The 21,279-nt window shown below is 36.8% G+C and overlaps 1 protein-coding gene across 1 annotated transcript in view; it reads left to right on the plus strand.

Annotated features, from left to right (window-relative positions):
* LOC115256648 (tyramine receptor Ser-2-like) overlaps positions 1–21,279 on the plus strand; it is a 253,969-nt gene that overhangs the window by 145,135 nt on the left and 87,555 nt on the right. The window contains exons 2-3 of the mRNA XM_062844529.1: positions 1,227–1,424; positions 1,482–1,772. Coding sequence (XP_062700513.1) covers positions 1,227–1,424; positions 1,482–1,772 — 489 coding nt within the window. The remainder of the gene's footprint in view (positions 1–1,226; positions 1,425–1,481; positions 1,773–21,279) is intronic.

Consider the following 21,279-nt stretch of genomic DNA (forward strand, 5'->3'; position numbering starts at 1 on the left):
TGACTTTGAAATTATTATTTACTATTTCAGCAAGCAAACTACTTCTTAAATTTTACTATCATTTTTAGCGCAAAAATCTACTTTCTCAAGCAACACTTCTTCACTCAAAACCTAGTTTGACCGTTTTGATATTCTTCGTTCTGTTTTTGTTTATGATTGTATTTACCGTTTCTATTTTTACTCACACCAACATACTCACTGACAGCTATGCTCACCGTTCATCCATCCACCGGTGTTGTCTTGCCCTGTGTGGAAAGCATGTTGCGCAATGTTTGCACTGTTGAAGGGTGGTACGGGGCTGTGCCAACACTCTGATTGTATTCTGTGAGCTCCAGTGAACATAACAGATTATGAAACGCTCTATATAGCCAAAACTGAAACTTCAATTGCTGTAGATGCTAGACTTTTAACATCATAGTAATTTGGATGACCCCAGCTGATCTGATGTTGTCCATTGAGCATTCGGAAGACTCACTGGACATGATAGATAACAAATTGCAGCTTTACAAAATAAAAGAAATAACCGTTACACTCGTAGACTTAAGGATCGAAACTCAAGAACAGTTTGTACGACACAGGATATCCCGACTAATTTGATACTTCCTATTGAACTCTCAGAAAACTTATTGGACATTATATATTGTAGCTTTGTATAATGAAAGAAGTTACCGTTACACCCGTAGACCTTAAGGATCTAAACTCAGGAGCAGGTCGGTTGACCTAGGATATTCAGAAAAATTATTCTGCATCAAATCCTGCCCTTTTTAGGCTTTTGAGCATCAAAACTACAGAAAAATAGTAGAAAAAGCTCTATAATAACGCTTGGGAAAAATCCGGCTTCAATTCGTCGAGAAAGTTTTAAAATGTTTCTGACTGAATTTCTTGGAAAAACGGAAAAAAAAGAAAAGAAATATTATCCCGAAAAAAACTTTACAACAATCATGGGAAGTGTCTAAGATTGAACTCTATCAATTCAACACAATTTTCGTTATCTATCACGCCCTAATCCAATTGAGTATGCACCATCAAGGTATCTTCCAAGGTATCAGGGTCATAAGACTGAAATAGAGGACATGAAGTAAGCGTGATTGCAATGCTAATCGAATGATGACGATGGCATAGCATAACATCCTAACGGCCTGGATGGATCAACGTGTTTAAAACTTTAATTACATTTAATCATACCTCGCTTCATCCCATTATCGTTATTTTCCATTTATCCACAGCTTCATCAGTGGCGGTATCGGCTTGGACGTTAGTTATAATCTCGGTGGAGCGCTACTACGCCATCTGCCATCCGTTGCGGTCCCGACGGTGGCAAACGCTTAGCCACGCGTACCGCCTGATAGCGCTCATCTGGTGCGGCAGTTTGTTCTTCATGCTGCCGATCGCCGTACTCAGCAAACTGATACCCACCAATCAAGGTAACGGGAGAATCTGGAACCCAACAACCTCAAATACTTATACGAATTCTTTCGCAGGTCATCACAAATGTCGGGAGTTGTGGTTCGATCGGGGCTACGAGCGGGCCTACAATCTTTTCCTGGATGTGATCCTACTGGTGCTTCCGTTGCTCATTCTGGCTGTGACGTATTCGCTCATCACCAGGACCCTCTGCCGGGGGATGCACGACTTTCGGAGGTATTCGAAGGCGTTTTCAACGGCTCAGACTGGTGGCGGTGGTGGGGAGCTGATGACGACGATGACATCGGCCACCGGTATGGCTATTGGTCGGGAGCGATCATTCCGGCGACATAACAGCAATAATCGAGGTAAGATTTTCGTAAATGTGGAAACGACTAATCGACAACATCTAGTATTTTTCATCCGGTAAAACACGTCACGCACAGTATCTAGTCGAGTGCAAAAATCCAAATCAATTCGTATAAAATTGACTGAGGTATATCTAAAAGTGAACAAAACACATAGGAGCTCCTGCCCAAATGGTCCCCCACTTTGACACAATGCCATCGCTGTCACCAACATGCATATTGCACATGTGCACGGAAATTGATATCAATTGAAACCAATTAGCATCTATTTCTATACCGATTTTTGCTGTGCCTAAAACAATAAATTTTGTTCTAATTGCCATGTCAATTCTTTGAAACTGGACTCAACAATCTGTCTGAACAATCGTATGGAATCGCAAAAAAACGAGCAATTAAATTCATTCCATTGAATTCCTTTGCTTCATCCCATCCAGATCAAGAACATTGGTAGAAAGGCATATTTGAACAGAATCCTACAAAAAGAGCAGGAAAAACTATCACCGTACGATAGCAGATTGTAAACTAAACCAATAGCATCGGCTTTCGGATGTGACAGCTGCATATAGCACCCCCCACACAGTCTTCTGCAAAGTATTTGCCACTGCTGTTTGTTCGATGGCATACGAACAAAATACGAAACGTTCATTGGCGTAAGTAGCTACCATTGACATTGATGTGGGGGTATCTCTTCTCTGCCTCCAAGAGCAGATATACACAGTCTTGATTTAAAATACTTGGAAACACCTCAGGGCAGAGATATCCAGAATACCGTTTTTTCTATATCTCTCAAATTGTTGCCTTAGTCCCATTTTGAACATTCAATCGAATTTTTTTAAAACGAATACTGCATACTTTGGTAGAAGCCAGTAACTGACGTTACGTAGAACTTGACGAATTGACGCAACCGAAACTGGACTCCTGATCTGAGGTCGTAAATTTGTGTGTGTGTGTGTGTGTGCTTTTGAGGGAGAGAAACTAGTTTTCGCGATGATATTGTGATTAAGGGTATGCGGTATACCGAAAAGTTTCGCCAAATACACCTCGAAACGAAATTCCACGGAATTCAACTAGGCGAAATTTAGGATTTTGAATTTCGTTTCGTTTCGTCATATTCTAAAAATTTCGCCATTTTAAAATATAATTTGACGAAATTGAACGGAATGCCGCGGAATAGGGTATCGCGCCACTTGGGCGGTGGCTTCTATATTCGTCTGTTTTCCACTATAACTCAGTCAATTTTGAACCAATAGACTTGAAATGTTGTACACGGGTAGATACTATACCTATCTCACCACATTCCAAAAGTTGTGTCAATTGGTTTAAATTTGACTGAGTTATAGTGGAAAACAGACGAATATAGAAGCCACCGCCCAAGTGGCGCGATTCCCTATCTAATAAATTTCGAAAACAAATTCATAGTATAAATGTCCATGTCATCTATCGGAGATCTTGCTAATCTCGAGTTACTGAAAAGACTTAGTGTTAAAAAATCATTTCAAATATCGAGAAACAAACCAGTGCCAGGCTGAAAGTCTCTATAATAAAGACAAAACAAATCTCGAATATACCCCTTATCTTGGACCTACCATAAGGCTGATACAAATTTTATTTTGACTTTTTGTCTCCCCCCCCCTTCAAAAATTTCCGGCTGGATTTAGCATTTTGAGGGGGCATATAAAAAAATATTTATCAAAATTTCGGGTCTTGCTCAAAATTCTTTAACAAATCCGATGAGTTTTTCATATTTTTCAAATTAAATGCTTTATTATTTTTATCCCCCCCCCCCCTCGACCCGCCAAAGAGTGGTGGGACAAAAAGTTAAATAAATATTTGTAACGGCCTAAAGACATTTTTCAAAAGCCCAAGCAACACACTTGTCACAGAAGAGTCACGGTGGCGCAGGTTATTGTTGAGCAGAAGTCTTACTTCTTACAAATTAACACTTACTTGCTAGAAGTAAGTCGCAATGACTTCTGTGCAACAATAACCTGTTCCGCCGTGACTTTTCTGTGGCAAGAAAAGTGTGTTACATGAGAGAATGCTTTCAACGCTGGACCATACATTACACCGTGTCCAATAAGTTCTCATACAAAATACAAATTTAGAAAATGTAATTTTATTTCACATCTGTGATTTTTATTTTCAAAATAAATGCATGTATTGAAGGGCCACATAATACTGAATAAATAAAGCATACGGTTTAGAATAACCTTATTTTATGTCCATCTAGCTGGCAGGACACTTTTCATAAAATCAAAAATAAAGACCGTTAAGTGAGTGTACCAAGTGCGTACCATAGCGTACCTAACGGGATTTTGAACGTACCTGACGAATTCTTAGAAAACAGGTGTCCTGCTGGATAGATGGTGGTTTTTTTCGAAAATCTCCATGAATCTTTCCGGCGCTAAGGTTTTCTGCATGTAGCATCAATTTGCACAAAATTTATATAACTGCAAAATTCCGCGAAATTTTAAAGAAAATTTCGTTTCGTTTCGAAAAATACCGGGTGAATTCTGATTTCGTATCGATCTTACGAAACATTTTTGAATATCGTTTCGTTTCGTACCGCATCGCATCAAAAATATCACATACCGTTTCGTTTCGTATCGTTTTGAAAAAATCCCATACCGCATACCCTTAATTGTGATGCCAAACAGAGTTGCAGCATTAAGTTTCGTGGATGAGCTCGTTTCATGCTATTGTTTTATCGTGAAATATGATTGAAAAGTTGTTATGATGATGATGATGATGATGGTCCCGCCACATACCCCTACAAAGGTTTGAGCTAGACGATATATCTTTAAGATAATTATTAATTATAAACAATGTAATCAGATTTGCAAACTTAATACGGTCTGATTATTTTCACAGATGTAAACAACTTTATAATTTGCCACACTATACAGCAAAAACATAAATTTTAAAATACTGATGCTCTCAACTACAGATGTTTGCAAGCATTACTAGTGATCATGAAAAATCAGAAAATCAAAAATATTGCGAGGATTGATAACGTTCGCGCGATGTCAAAACAGTCGGCAATATTCTCATTCTCAAGAAATTCCCGACATTCAACTAGACAACTCACTACTACTCTACAGAATCCTTCAACAGTACAAATATTCCATATGATAAATAAATACAAAAAAGTCATTTATACCTGTCACCGCGCGCGAGACTCAAACTTTTGTAGACTACACAAAAAATAGAATAAATTACGTCAATACAATAAAATTCCATCATCATCATCGAGGCGAACATTATAGTTTATTGGTGCCTCAATAAATATTAAAAGGTTATACAAAATTGTTCACACAAAAATATCCGTTTGCAGGAACTTCGTCAAGATACAAATTTAGTCAAGTATTGAAAATTTGACAGGGTAGCTGTTTAAAATGCAGCTTTGACGTGTGAAATACATAGTCTCTTGAACCGTGATAATGTTGGTGCTAGTTTTATGTGTGTAGGCATCGAATTGAAAACATTAATACCTTTATAAAATAGGGAATTTTGTGAAGCACCGTTTAAAAAATGTAGTGTTCTTACATCATCCGCGTTTCTAGTATTATACCTATGAATGTCACTTCCTCTTTCAATTCGATCACACAAATATCGAGGCAGCAAACCATTAACTATCTTGAAAATGAACACCAAAGTTAAAAACACAATACTTTGCTTCACTGATAGCCACTGTAGGGCATCCAATAAGAAAGAAGAGGATGTGAATCTATTGCATCTCAAAATCAAACGCATTATTTTATTTTGCAATCGCTGCAATCTCGATATTTGTGTTCCATTGGCTAAAAACAAAATGGAAGAGCAGAAGTCTATGTGGGGAGAGATGATTGATTTATACAAATGTATCTTACTAGCTATAGTTAAATCGTTTTTGAGTCGGCAAAGAATTCCATACTTCTTGGCTATTTTCTTGATGACATTGTCAATATGAGAGTCAAATTTTAATCTATCATCAATAATCACGCCAAGATATTTAATCTCCCGAACGCGTTCAAGTGTCTCATCATCAATTTTAACTGAGACGTTCTCATTTACTCGGCTACGCGAAATTACCATGAATTTAGTTTTATCTACAGGGGATAGACAAAATGATCGGGACAGACAAAATTTTCACTTTTCTAAAAATGTTCAACTAGCTGTAACTTTTCGAAAAGTGCATGAAATATTCTAAAATTTTTACTGTAAGTTGATCAACTAGTTGTGTATCAGTGGACAAAATTTGGAAAAGATCGGACAATTCTTCACGAAATAAAAACGATTTTTTAAAAATGTAAAATTATCCGATAGCCAACTTTGAGCTGTTATATCTCCGGATTCAATGAACCGAATGCAATGAAATTTTGACTATTTAAGACTTATATAATGAGCTATGAAAAAACATTGACTTAATTTAATATTCCAAACACGGAAGAAAATTATAACGATTAGATTATTTTACTAATAAAACACCAAATTATCCAAAACATCAACATCGTTACAAAATTCAAGATGCAAATTATAGTTCATTTAGTTTCCCTCTAATTGACTTATATATAAATGCGTTTTGCAGGAAAGTAACAACATAGCCGCCAATAAATTGAAAAAGTAATGAGATGCATATTAAAAGGTCTTGGGGTCTTTTTTGACCTTTTCCGAATTTCAATTCGCTATAGCTTTTGTTTCGAAAGGCCTAGAAATCTGAAATTTTCAGACAATTATTTTTTTGTGGAAAACTATCATTTCCATTCATCCAAAACATTGGACGACCCCTAGGGGAGCTCCCATAAAAAAAGTTACAAATAAGACCCTGGGGTCATTTTTGACCCCAAACTTTGAACGGCTCTCAAAAATCATTGGCTGGGCCGATTTTGATTTTCTTTGGCCCAAATGAAAGCCACACATGTCTAGTTTTCAAAACCCCCGGAGAGTTCCGTATTTGGTCACTGTGGCCACCGGGAACCTGCTTCAACTGAAAAATGCCGCTTTAGAGACCCTAACTTTGGCAAGCTATAACTTTGCAACCAAACAAGTAATCAGGACCGTTCAAGAATCGTTGGAAAGGTATTCACGTGGACTTTGATTAAAGACATTAATATTGACTAATTCTAAAGAACCGGTTCCGGAAATCCGGAACATCCGGAAAGTAATGTTTTTCACGATAATGTGCTAGAAAGCACATTCATATTATTTACAGGATAGAAGTTTTTGCATCAAACTTCTTTAGGCCATAATACAAACTGTCGAGAACTATTTCTGTATGTTTCTGGTTATGTCCCGTCCTTCTGGAACCGGTTCCAGGGATCCCACAAGATGGCCAACGAGTTGACTGTAACAAAATTGAACGGTTTTCCGCGCTAAACACATCTGCGTTGGTTAACTCATGATGAAGTCTCAATAATTCTACATGCTCCATATTGTTGTGATATGTAAAAATATTGTTGGACATTGTGGTCTTATGTGGCCACCGGAGTGACCACCGGAGAAACCCGTATTGAGGGAATTTCATGTTTTTGCAACAAAGATAGGCATTCGACGGCTCTAACTTCATGATTTTTCATGGCCATGTGGCTTCTGGCATTAAAAAGAAGAATTGACCACAATAGTCTGTTTTGGCTACCGGAGTGACCACCGGAGAAACCCGTATTGAGGGACTTCCATGTTTTTGCAACAAAGATAGGCATTCGACGGCTCTAACTTCATGTTTTTTCATGGCCATGTGGCTTCTGGCATTAAATAGAAGAGTTTCCCATTCTGGTCTGTTTTTTTCTACTGGAGTGACCACCGGAGAAATCCGTATTGAGGGAGTTTCATGTTTTTGCAACAAAGATAGGCATTCGACGGCTCTAACTTCATGATTTTTCATGGCCATGTGGCTTCTGGCATTCAAAAGAAAAATTGACCACAATGGTCTGTTTTGGCCACCGGAGTGACCACCGGAGAAATCCGTATTGAGGGAGTTTCATGTTTTTGCAACAAAGATAGGCATTCGAAGGCTCTAACTTCATGATTTTTCATGAACATCTTGCTTCTGGTATTAAAAAGAACAATTGAATATTCTGGTTCGCTTTGGCTCTGGTTGGCTTTGGTGAAATCCGTATTGAGGGAGTTTCATGTTTTTGCAACAAATATAGGCATTCGACGGCTCTAACTTCATGATTTTTCATGGCCATGTGGCTTCTGGCATTAAAAAGAAGAATTGAATATTCTGGTCCGTTTTGGCCACCGGAGTGACCACCGGAAAAAATCGCATTGAGGGACTTCCATGTTTTTGCAACAAAGATGGGCATTCGACGGCTATAACTTCATGATTGTATACTATTTTGACTATTCTGGTCTGCTTTGGCCATCGGAGTGACCACCTGGAGAAACACATACTAGGGAACTCCTATGTTTATTTTTGAACGCTCATATTATCTAGATTTATCACCAGAAGCAGTCTTTCGACGGCTCAATTTTCATGCTTCGACACGCGACATATTATCTTTATGCTCAGTTGTTATTCTTATTGTTCAAAAAGGTTATTCTGTAGTAGAGGCAATTCATGTTAAAATACATATACTGCGATTCGTGCAGTCTGATACTGCACTGTTAATGGTAATATGGTTAATTCGAGAATTGAGGATAGTTTTACTTCGGTTCACAAACAAACCTTTCATCGTATATTTTGGTTAACACCACTTAACGTTTTGGTCGTCTATGTTCACTGTTCTTGAAAATCACATCGTTTCTTTTCATTATCTTTTTAGATACGTCCACATTATTTGTTAGTACTTGATATGCTTTCTCCTTTCTTGCTGGCTCTATTTTCTTATACTTACGTGAAGTCAGCTTTTTCAGATTGAAAAGTTGTCTTAGTTGGTAGGAGAAGGGCTTTTTTGAGGAAGACAAACAATGTTTCACATGAATTAGGGGATTGTCAAGTTCTGCAATCGAGGAATTCAGTCACAAATATTATCCATTTATGAACACTTCGCAATTCTTCAATCTATATATATAAAAATGCAGTGGCATACTACGTGGGACCGCGCATAACTTGCGAATGGAAGGTCCGATTTTGGTCGTCTTAGTTTTGTTCTGTTAGTTTTCACCCAAGGAAGGTTTATGAGGCAAAAAACATGGAAAAATTGAGATTTTTGAAAATCGATCTTCCATACATTTTGACCGGGGTCTTGGTTGGCTGGAAACATGAAACGTCAAAAAACGCAGTAGGCAAGACAAAGTTTGCCGGGTACAGCTAGTTTTTTAATAAAATTAATTCGTCTAGTAGTTTCAACTGGCATACTCTTAAAGTTCCACGGAGGATTCCTTTCGAGTCCGACTGACATCAAGGTATACAATTAATAAAATGTGCATGCTGCCCAGGGGCAGAATTTCAAACCAAGTATCTCATCAATGAAGAATACAGTCTCTCCAAGATTGCAGAATTCCGAGCCATGAGATTTTTAAAATTTGCGTGTTTACTGGTGCCACCTAGAGACAGAATTCTTTCACAAGTGTCCCATTTTGTGCAAGTCTATGTCATACTGATCAACTTTGCCGAGGACACCATCTTCCTAAGTTATTAGGATTCTGAGCTAAACAATTTCTAAAATTTGCAAGTTCACTAGCGCCACCTAATGGCAGAATTGCGAAACAAGGTTTCCGTTTTATGTAAGCCTATGTCATACTGGTCAATTTTGTTGAAGACACCAACTTTCTTAGTTATCGGGGGGAGCGACACTAGTTTTGCTGAGCCGAAAAACTTCCAAAAAAAAGTCGAAAAAAGGGTAAACGCCGTCTAGTGGCAGAAATTTAAAACAAGTGTTTATTTTTATGTAAGTTTATGTCATACTGATCAACTTTGCCGAAGACACCATCTTTCTAAGTTATCAGGATTCTGAGCTATGAGTTTTCTAAAATTTGCATGTTCACTAGCGCCGCCTAGTGGCAGAATTGCGAAACAAGTGTTTATTTTTATGTAAGTTTATGTCATACTGATCAACTTTGCCGAAGACACCAACTTTCTAAGTTATCAGGATTCTGAGCTATGAGATTTCTAAAATTTGCATGGTCACTAGCTCCGCCTAGTGGCAGAATTGCGAAACAAGTGTTTATTGTTATGAATGTTTATGTCATTCTGATTAACTTTTCCAAAGACACCAACTTAATAAGTTATCGGGGGGAGCGACACTAGTTTTGCTAAGCCAAAAAACTACAAAAAATCGGAAAAAGACGAAAAAAAACGGTAAACGCCACCTAGTGGCAGAATTTTGAAACATGTGTTTAGTTTTTATGTAAGTTTATGTCATACTGCTCAACTTTGCCGAAGACATCAACTTTCTAAGTTATCTGAGCTATAAGTTTTCTAAAATTTGCATGTTCACTAGCGCCGCCTAGTGGCAGAATTGCGAAACAAGTGTTAATTTTTATGTAAGTTTATGTCATACTGATCAACTTTGCCGAAGACACCAACTTCGTAAGTTATCAAAATTCTGAGCTATGAAATTTCTAAACTTTGCATATTCACTAGCGCCGCCCAGTGGAGGAATTTTGAACTTCGCAACTCATCGTCAGTAAGTTATTGGCGTACCCAACAACTTTTCCGAAGACACTATCCTTCCAAATTATCAGGGTCTTGAGCTGTCGCATATCGTACCGTTTGCTTGACAACCTGATATGGTTTCTGTAGTGCAATTTAGCATCAAACTGTTGATGGTCCCTCTAGCGGCCAAGTTGCCACCTAATCCTATGAACCAAAGTTCTAAATGGTAGATCTTATCAAACTCTAAAACTTTGCCGAAGAAAGTATTGCGCTAACTCAACACACCCGAGATAATAGGCCATACCCTCAAAAGGCCGAAAACCCGTAAGCTCTTAGTCTCCTATTAAGCGGATTCCTATTGCGCCCCCCGACCAGTGATCTTATAAGAGTCTCGACTGTATATACAAAGTTATAAAATAGGTTGAAAGAGACTGGCCAGGGCCAGGGATAAAACCCAGTGCCCAGGAGTAATCAGGAACATTCAACATCAAACCACAAAGTCCGTCAAATGAATCAGAGCCTTAATTCAATAAAGCTTTCAACAACAGGAAAGTAAAATTTCCACAACTGTCGTATACACAATATTTGCGCCGATAAATAAATAACGTATGATGAACATCCAGCTACGCCTCTGACAACATCACGATTGGTAACCCCTAAAAAAATTCTTGCGCCCCGTTGTTGATCCTCATCATCATATGCTCGATCATTATCCTCGTTTCGTTCCAACTACTTTGTGTGGTCTCCCAAAAACCAAACTGTCGTAAATTTATTCTTCATCATCACTTCGTCGTCGTCGTCGTCGTCGTCGCCGTCGCCGTGGACCGAGCCAGTGCCAAAACAGACCATTGTGGTCAATTCTTCTTTTCAATGCCAGAAGCCACATGGCCATGAAAAATCATGAAGTAAGTGCCGTCGAATGCCTATCTTTATTGCAAAAACATGAAACTCCCTCAATACGGATTTCTCCGGTGGTCACTCCGGTGGCCAAAGCGAACCAGAATATTCAATTGTTCTTTTATTACCAGAAGCAACATGTCCATGAAAAATCATGAAGTTGGAGTTTTCGAATGCCTATCTTTGTTGCAAAAATATGAAACTCCCTCAATACGAGTTTCTCCGGTGGTCACTCCGGTGGCCAAAACAGACCATTGTGGTCAATTCTTCTTTTTAATGCCAGAAGCCACATTGCCATGAAAAATCATGAAGTTAGAGCCGTCGAATGCCTATCTTTATTGCAAAAACATGAAACTCCCTCAATACGGATTTCTCCGGTGGTCACTCTGGTAGCCGAAACAGACCATAATGGGAAATTCTTCTATTTAATGCCAGAAGCCACATGGCCATGAAAAAACATGAAGTTAGAGCCGTCGAATGCCTATCTTTGTTGCAAAAACATGGAAGTCCCTCAATACGGGTTCCTCCGGTGGTCACTCCGGTGGCCAAAACAGACCAGAATGGTCAATTCTTCTATTTAATGCCAGAAGTCACATGGCCATGAAAAATCATGAAGTTAGAGCCGTCGAATGCCTATCTTTGTTGCAAAAACATGGAAGTCCCTCAATACGGGTTTCTCCGGTGGTCACTCCGGTGGCCACATAAGACCACAATGTCCAACAATATTTTTACATATCACAACAATATGGAGCATGTAGAATTATTGAGATTTCATCATGAGTTAACCAACGCAGATGTGTTTAGCGCGGAAAACCGTTCGATTTCGTTACAGTCAACTCGTTGGCCATCTTGTGGGATCCCTGGAACCGGTTCCAGAAGGACGGGACATAACCAGAAACATACAGAAATAGTTCTCGACAGATTGTATTATGGCCTAAAGAAGTTTGATGCAAAAACTTCTATCCTGTAAATAATATGAATGTGCTTTCTAGCACATTATCGTGAAAAACATTACTTTCCGGATGTTCCGGATTTCCGGAACCGGTTCTTAAGAATTAGTCAATATTAATGTCTTTAATCAAAGTCCACGTGAATACCTTTCCAACGATTCTTGAACGGTCCTGACTACTTGTTTGGTTGCAAAGTTATAGCTTGCCAAAGTTAGGGTCTCTAAAGCGGCATTTTTCAGTTGAAGCAGGTTCCCGGTGGCCACAGTGACCAAATCCGGAACTCTCTGGGGGTTTTGAAAACTAGACATGTGTGGCTTTCATTTGGGCCAAAGAAAATCAAAATCGGCCCAGCCACTGATTTTTGAGAGCCGCTCAAAGTTTGGGGTCAAAAATGACCCCAGGGTCTTATTTGTAACTTTTTTTTAGGGACTAAGGAAGGTTAAGAATAGACCAATTTACTAAAAAATCGTGAAAAAAATAAAATCGCTATAACTTTTTCGCTTGTTAAAAATTTCAAGTTGAGTCAAATGTTTTGCAGTGTTCATTATATAAGTATTAAATGGTCAAAATTTCATTGCAATCGGCTCATTGAATCCGGAGATATAACAGCTCAAAGTTGGCTATCGGATAATTTTATCTTTTCCAAAAATCTTTATAACTTCGTGAAGAATTGTCCGATCTTTTTCAAATTTTGTCCACTGATACACAACTAGTTGAAGAACTTACAGTAAAAATTTGAAAATATTTGATGCACTTTTCGAAAAGTTACAGCTAGTTGAACATTTTTTGGAAAGTGAAAATTTTGCATGTCCCGATCATTTTGTCTATCCCCTGTATGTTCAACTTCAACTGTTTGTATTTTAACCATCTACTCAGAGAACGAAAATCTTCATTCAAATGGGATATGGCTTCGCCTAAACTTTTAGCTGCAATGAATAGCACAGTATCATCTGCAAAAAGGTTTATATCACAATATCGCAAGACTCGTTTCATGTCATTGATGTACATAATAAATAAAATGGGCCCTAATACACTTCTCTGTGGAACACCAAGATTATTGTTCACGGGACTCGAAACAGAATCGTTAAATGCAGTCCTTTGGGTTCTGTCACACAGATAGCTTTCAAACCATTTATATGCAGAACCCGAAATTCCAAAACGCCTGATTTTTTGTAACAATAAGGGCCGAGAAATTGTTTCAAAGGCACGTTTCAGATCCAAAAATACAGCAACAATCGTATCTTTTCGCTCTATGCTTTCTTTCCATTTTGCTAATACCAAATTCAATGCGGTTTCACAGGAATGACCTTCCCGATATCCCGATTGCTCTGGTATAAGCAAGTTATTACTATTTAAATACGTTAATATTGCTAATTTAGAGAAAATTTTCCACTTTACGGAAGATTGAGAAGCTACCGCAGCTGTCAGACTGATGATTTTCACCAATGTATCATCAATCAGTTCAGAGATACCTTGGATGGAGCCTTGGATACGACGCCGATGATCATTGTTTGTTGTTGCTTTTCAGAACATTTCACTTTGCAAGCATGCTTTGATTTGACCAAACTTTTCAATGATACGATCATTTTCATGGCTGCGGTAGGACTTTGACAGCTGCGGTAGAACTCGGCGGCTACCGCAGAGTGGAAAATTTTCTAAAAATCCGCAATAGCTGGCCTTTAACTACAAGTTCTAAAATTTTATCTAATGTGTGCAACATATTGATAGGACGAAACTCTTCGGATTTAATCGTCCCAGCAACTTTGTGAATATGAATCACTAAAGATTCCTTCCAAACCTGTGGCACGTGCCCAGTTTGCAGTGATTTGTTTATCAGGTCCAGCAGGTTGTGGCCGATGACATCAAAGCAATCCTGTATTACCTTTGCATTTACATTATCTACGCCAGCCGTTTTTCCCATAGAAAAGCAAGTATTCCTAAGTTCTTCAATCGTTATTGGGTGAAAACATTCAAATTTACAATTATTGTTTATCGGCTGTTTTATTTCATTTGGTTCATCAACTAACTCAATGGATTGGTTAATTGCTGAAATACTCATTAAATTTACATGCTATTATTTGTTCATTATCTTCTAATGTGCCGTTAAAAGTTATAGACCGCGGTTTACAATTATTAGGTTTAAGCAAAGATTTTAAAATTTTCCATAACTCTTTGCTGTTGTTTTGATGCTGATCAATTTTCCTCTGTATATATTCGCAACGCGTTTGTTTTAACGATTGCGAATATTTATTACGCGCAACACAGTACCTCTTCCAATTATAATTATTATTATTTCTACGTAACTTTTTGTACAATTTATCTGTTGTGCGTTTAAGACGCAGTAGATCTAAATTGTACCAGCTGTTAGAATTTTTTCCAGCACTTCAATTTCACCGCATTATCGTCTTCTTGAGTATCCTCAACGTTAATAACTAATGTTTCATGATAGGTTATTTTTAAATCTAAACACGTAACTTAACAGAGTCAAAATTAGAATAAACATGATCAATTAAAGTTTTACTATGGCTGGAAATACGCGAATGCTCATTTACTTTTTGTTTTAAATTAAAAAATTCCGATAATCGTTTCAACTGATTCGAATTATGAACGTCACACCAATTAATATTAAAATCACCAGCAAGTACGTTTAATTTACTAGGATCTACGAAACTCTCAAGCCAGTTTTCTAAAATAGCAATAAAATGATGATCACTTGAACTGGGAGAATGATATAAACAACCATAATTACCCACCTTCATGCCTCGCACAACTGTAATGCCCAAAAACCAATTACCTTCACAAACTTCGTTCAATTGAAGCTTGAATTGAATTGATTCTTTGACATAAATTGCAACACCGCCAGTGTGTCTTGAATGTGACAAACAAGCAGCTATATTACAGTGATAGACATTCGTTTAGCCGACACTAAAAATTTTTCAAAAAAGTGTCAGGAAACTCACACAACAGATTGTATGATAAAACTTTTTTATCGTAGTGATAGTATATCTAGTACTGTTTTATAAAAATGTGATACATCACACTTACATATACACTGAAACAAAAACGAGGGTAAAACTCTTTAAATGTCATTTTTTGCCTAGACATTCGTTTAGCCGAGGTAAATGAAAAATTGGTTTTCAATAGATTTTTTGCAATTTCGTGAGTATATTTCGAGGATATACCCCAAGGCATTTAGTTTATGACGTGTTAGCTAGATACTTAACCTTAAAAGTTTATTTATTTGTGAGATTTCAGAGAAATATTTAAAAAAAATATCCCGATAAGAAGAAGCGATGATAAACAAATTTATTTAAGAAAAATGATTTGTGTAAACACTCAAACGTAAGCTTGATTAGCAGTTTTGAAAATATGGCACAGAATAATTGTTCGAAATGTTCAAATTATTGCATAAAATGTCATGAAAAAATTAAGTATATTGGTTTTTGGTTGGTTAAACATTAAAATGGGATTTATAAAAGCTAAAATAAATAGTTCTGCATTGAAATAATGACGTGCCCTAATGCCTGTGGAGTATACCTGCTTGATACTAGCATTACTAAATGAGTTAGAAGACTGCTAAGTGGAAGAACTGCAAGAACTGTCAGAATTTTTGTACCCTCTGTTTACTTAAAAGCAGATGTTCATACAAAAGTGCATGACATAGTCAAAACATTGGTTTATTCCATTCAATCTGAAGAAATATATTATAAATGCGTCTAAGATTTGAACCACATTCATTTTTAACATGATTTATCTGAAAAGAACGTCTAAATTATAAAACAAGTAGTTCATACTAGAAATTTGAATACTTTCGGTGCCATTTCTCGAAATGTGAGCCGTCCAATGTATGTTATTTCAGCCAGAATACAGTCTAAAAGATATTGGGAGCTATTAGAAAACGTAATAGTAGTAAACGTTGTGATTTATGCAAGTGAAACCATCATATTTCATGACAACAATACTTTAATACGTGGATTTTTGATGGTTTGCGTTATTTTCTTCTGTTAAAAACATTGTTTTTCATAAATTTTCAACCTGCACTCGTCATGAAACTTTCATTTGATTCTTTTGAAACACCTCCGATAAAAATAACTACATCAAATCTCAATTTGGGAACATTTACGATATTAAGACATATTTATATGAGATGCATGTAAATTAATATGGCAACACTTCCATAAATGATCTAATTCATGGTGTACAAGTCGATATATAATGCAGGTCACCATACAAAATGATTTTGTTGGATATTTTTCGAAATTTGTTAGTTTTTTATTATGGAATTCCAAAAATTGTACAATTCGGCTAAACGAATGTCTAGGCAAAAAATGACAGTTGAAGGGTTTTTACCCTCGTTTTTGTTTCAGTGTATATGTAAGTGTGATGTATCACATTTTTATAAAACAGTCAGGCCCGGATTTAAGGGGGGGCAAAGGGGGCAAGTGCCCCGGGCCCCCCGATCAGAAGGGCCCCCAAGAATCCTGAAGCACAATATATTTTCTTCATCAAAACATAAAATGCCCTTCAAGAGACGATTATATTTTATACATGTCCTAGTATAGTTATAATTGAGTTCTTCAAGGGAATCCAGATTATTTCATATCTGAATTTTCACTTGAAAACCCAAAGTTTCATATATTTTTATATCTTCACATTAAAATTCTTAGTTTCGTATTTTTCGGTGTCAAAATGTGTTGCTCTTTCAATTAAGTAAAAAAAAATATTTTTTAATTTCTAAGCAATTCAACCGTAGAATTGAAGTGCATTGACTTATTTGAGGGATCGGTTTTAATGCTTGGTTGCAGCAAATTCATATCCAGATAGGTATAACAGTATTCAATAATCAGGTAAAAGGGGCTGTCCATAAACCACGTGGTCATTTTTTTTGGACTTCTTAACCTCCCCCCGCGTGGTCATTTGTCCATACAAAATTTTTTATTCGTCCATACAAAATGCTCATAGGCCGAAACCCCCCCCCCCCCCCCCCTCATGACCACGTGGTTTATGGACAGCCCCAAATAAGGTATTTTTTTAAATTTTGTTTCTATAAAACCCCATGGAATTCTTGTTGAATTCAATAAAAAAAACTTTTTTAGGACTTAACATTACAACAAGAAAGCGTCTCTACCACATAACTGCTAAATACCCATCTGCATCAGTTCGTTGAGGACAGATGTTATCATGGGAAAGACAGATGTTATTGTGGAGCCTCGAAGCCGTGTGGTTAGGGTCACCAAGCTTCTAATCGCAACATGCTGTGGGGTGAGGGTTCGATTCCCGCTTCGGGCAATGAAACTTTTCGTGAGAATAGTTTCTTCTCCGAATCCACTGGTGCATGCTCCGTGTGTCTAGTGTTAAGTTTCGTTCAGTCTGTACAGTCTCTGACTGAAGACGGTGTCCGTGTCTTTAAAAAGAGTAGATATCGATTTCTGGAGATGTTCGAGAAATTCGGGGAAGTTTTGGAAACCTAGTTTTTAAAGACATCTCAGAACAATGTTTTTACTGTGTTATTGCTACACAGTTGCCCCCTACAATCCTGACTTTGTTCACTCGTAGAATTTTGCAATTCGAACTGATCGATAATTCGTAAAATTTTCATAAATCTTTTAAATTCGGAATAAAGTTTAAAATACATGTACGATGTGAATAAGATTACATTTACGCTGTAAACCTGTATGCTAAATCTTGACATTTTAGCATAAATATTAGAATGCATGCTCGTAACATTTTTTTTTATTTATTTAAATATTCGGTCGATATTTTGGAGAATTGCAACAGAAGATTTTTAATATTCCATCATAAAAAAATGAAAAATAAATGAAACATTCATCATTCGAATGAAAAACAATTGAGTGACATAGTTTCTTTCTAAACCGCAAAAATCAGCAAGAATACGAATAATAAACAACATTGAAAAGAAAGTACGTTCTACACATTCAAAATCTTGTTTTAGGGGCCCACTTTATACGGTTTGCCCCGGGCCCCCCGGAGCCTAAATCCGGCACTGAAAACAGTACTAGATATGCTATCACTACGATAAAAAAGTTTTATCATAAAATCTTTTATATGAGTTTCCTGACACCTTTTTGTTTTTTTTTCTGCCTCGGCTAAACGAACGTCTATCACTGTATATCCCGGAATACTGTACTGTTCAAACGCATCCATATCAACAATATGTGTTTCTGATAAAAAAAACTAAAAATGGACGTTTAACTTCTACAATCTGACGTAGTGCAACGTAGTTTGTAGATAAACCCGCAATGTTAAAATATAAAATATCAAATTGTGTCACATTACTACCGGAACTTGGTTGCTATTCATTGAAATGCAAGCTGCTTTTTTTTCTTTGAACAAGTCTCTTATAGACTTCACATTCACTAACATTGAAAGCTGCGTGGTTAACGTCCAAGTTAAGTTTACGTTCGTTATTCATTTTACAACAATTAACACATTTCAATACAGTTGACGTGCATTCAGATGTCTTGTGGCTTTCACTGCACTTTGAGCACTTAGTGCCGTTCTTGCAATTAGTACTCACGTGCCCAAATTCTCCACACTCGAAACATCGTACAATACTATTGTCTGGAACAACAAGGCACCGATCAAACCTTATATTTACCTTCCTAGCGGTCAACATGCAACTGTACGTATTTTTGTCAACTTCAATCACCGCGTTGTACTTGTTGTACTTGAAACGTGGATTTTCAAACATACGGATGACTTTCACTTCATTGATAGCGATGTCTTCATTCTGGTCCTTTAGGATTTGAATGAATTCATCGGAAGAAAACTGATCGCACATGCCCATCACTTTAAGTCTTGGCACCGATGAGGGAACAACAGCTTTGTAGTTTTCACCCAATTCACTTTGAATGCCATCTTTAACAACATTTACGTTATATCCTGTTGCACACTCAGCAATAATAGAGCCATCTTTCCCGTTTCTAAAGTTACTGATCTTGTGTATTTTTGGATCCAGTTTAGTGTACAAAAATTTTCGAGTATCATCGCTACTCTGGCTGGACTCTTGCGGCTTTATCACAATGACTGGACGAGCCTTACGAGTCACCTCAACCTTCTTTGTGACATTAGCGTCATTAGACTTCACGCTTTTCTTTCTACTAGTTTTACTAGTTTCTACTAGTTTTAAACTGTTTGCCTATCGTACAGGTCTAGCGAATAAGGGTCGTGTGTTCAAATCTCACCTGAGCTGTGGATTTTTTCCCAATTTAACCAATAATTTACCCATCTGTACATATGTACGTTGAGTTATTTGAAATTCATCAAGTATATGATTTTTTAAATTAAGAAATATGCCCATGTATTTACTCAATAAATATTAAAAGCTTCGTCACATCAAGTGTCGGCCGAAGCTATCGAGTATTTGTAAATTATATTGACTTCCTCCTATTTTTTTTTTTCATTTACGAAATTACTCGCAATCTAACTAATATGGTTACACGAAAAACTTCTGTTCTACTTAGCTTTAAATTTGAGCAGTTCTGATTGCTCTCGGCAAGAAACTAATAGATCTGAAGTTCTGACCTCTTCTGAGAGAGAGGGAAGGGGCATTGATTTGAAATTTTGGAAAATCGAATAAAATGAGATTTTTTGATCGTCATGTCTGCTAAATGTACGATATCAAAGTAAAAGGAAATACCACGCGGTTTAAGGGGTGCAGCTACCATTGAAATATCACGTGGGTGATGATTAACCTGGGCTTGTTAGGGGAATATCTGTAAATAAAAAGAAAATAGGGTTAAGTACTGTTCCTTTGAATTCCACTAAAAATGTGCATCCTTTGACAGATACGTATTTCGACCTCAACTGTAAGGTTGTCTTCAGTGTCTTGTACTTGACTCGACTTGAGTGGGTTGGGTTGGGTTGAGTGGGTGTTTTTACGAAATAATGTTTTTCAGATTTCTTATTTTGAGCGCCAATAATCCTGTAGTAGTAGTTCACCGTGTCCAATAAGTTCTCATACAAAATAAAAATTAAGAAAATATAATGTTTCTTCACAACTGTGATTCTTATTTTCAAAATGAATGCATGAATTGAAAGGTTAAATAAAGTCACTACAATAACGCACATCTTTTGAGCTATTGGTAATTATTATCAATCCTAGAGGGATAGATTTTTTTTTTATTTTTTCAAGATATACATGGTTGATGTTTTCACAAGAGTTGTAGAAAAAAGTTGTTCTGAATGACTTTGTCTAAGACATCAAGTTTGTAACCCTGTTCGTTTTCAAGATGTGTAACATTTTTATTACCGACTCACTATGGGGGATTCCCATACAAGCAGGCGGACAAAAATATGTTTATCACATTTTCGAGGATTTCTTAGTTTTCTGTAGTTGGTTCGGCCAAAATTTATTGTTAATGAAGTTTTTTAAGCATCTCGATCAAGTTTTGAAAACGGCGTATTTTCAATATGGCCGAATAACTGAGAATTTATTAAAAAGTTTGGACTTATTTAATTTTATCTTATTTTTTGTATTTTCTTTTACTAAGAATGATCAAAATATTGTGGATTTACTGCAAAAATGAGTTTCAAAGAGAATTTGTTTAATTTTTTTGAGGATCGCCGTTTAATCTCAAAGGGCGTTCCCATACGAAAAAAATCGCTGAATCTCCCAAGACCGCAATTTACCGCAGCATTTCGAATTGAAAATCGTTAGTGTAGAGCTAAAGTTTTAACTTAAACTGATTTTGGGCCTAGGAATGTGTGGGAAAAAAATGCCGATTAACGTAATTCGACTTTCATGCCTTTTTCAACTTCTTCTTCTTCTTTTACCGTTTTTCTAACAATTGTTCAACTGTTTCATAAAACCACTTGTTTCTTGGAAAGCTTGCTTCATTACCTCACCAATGATGTATTAACACCAATAGATAATGATGATATTAATTAGAAAATATCGATTTGAAATTATATGTTGTTTTTAGCGAAAATCGATTTTTTTAGCTTTACTTAGCTTTGATACACAATATCTTTGTTACTACATCAGCTAGAAACTTGAAATTCTGGATTTCTCTTAGTTTATATGTTTATTATCGATAGAAATTTTCAGAACAAGCATTGGAGGAAGTCACTTTTCAGATTTTTGTCCGCCTGATACCCTATAGTGCGACTGCCCTTGAAC

The sequence above is a fragment of the Aedes albopictus genome, chromosome 1 (assembly GCF_035046485.1).
Source record: "Aedes albopictus strain Foshan chromosome 1, AalbF5, whole genome shotgun sequence".
Lineage (NCBI taxonomy): Eukaryota > Metazoa > Arthropoda > Insecta > Diptera > Culicidae > Aedes > Aedes albopictus.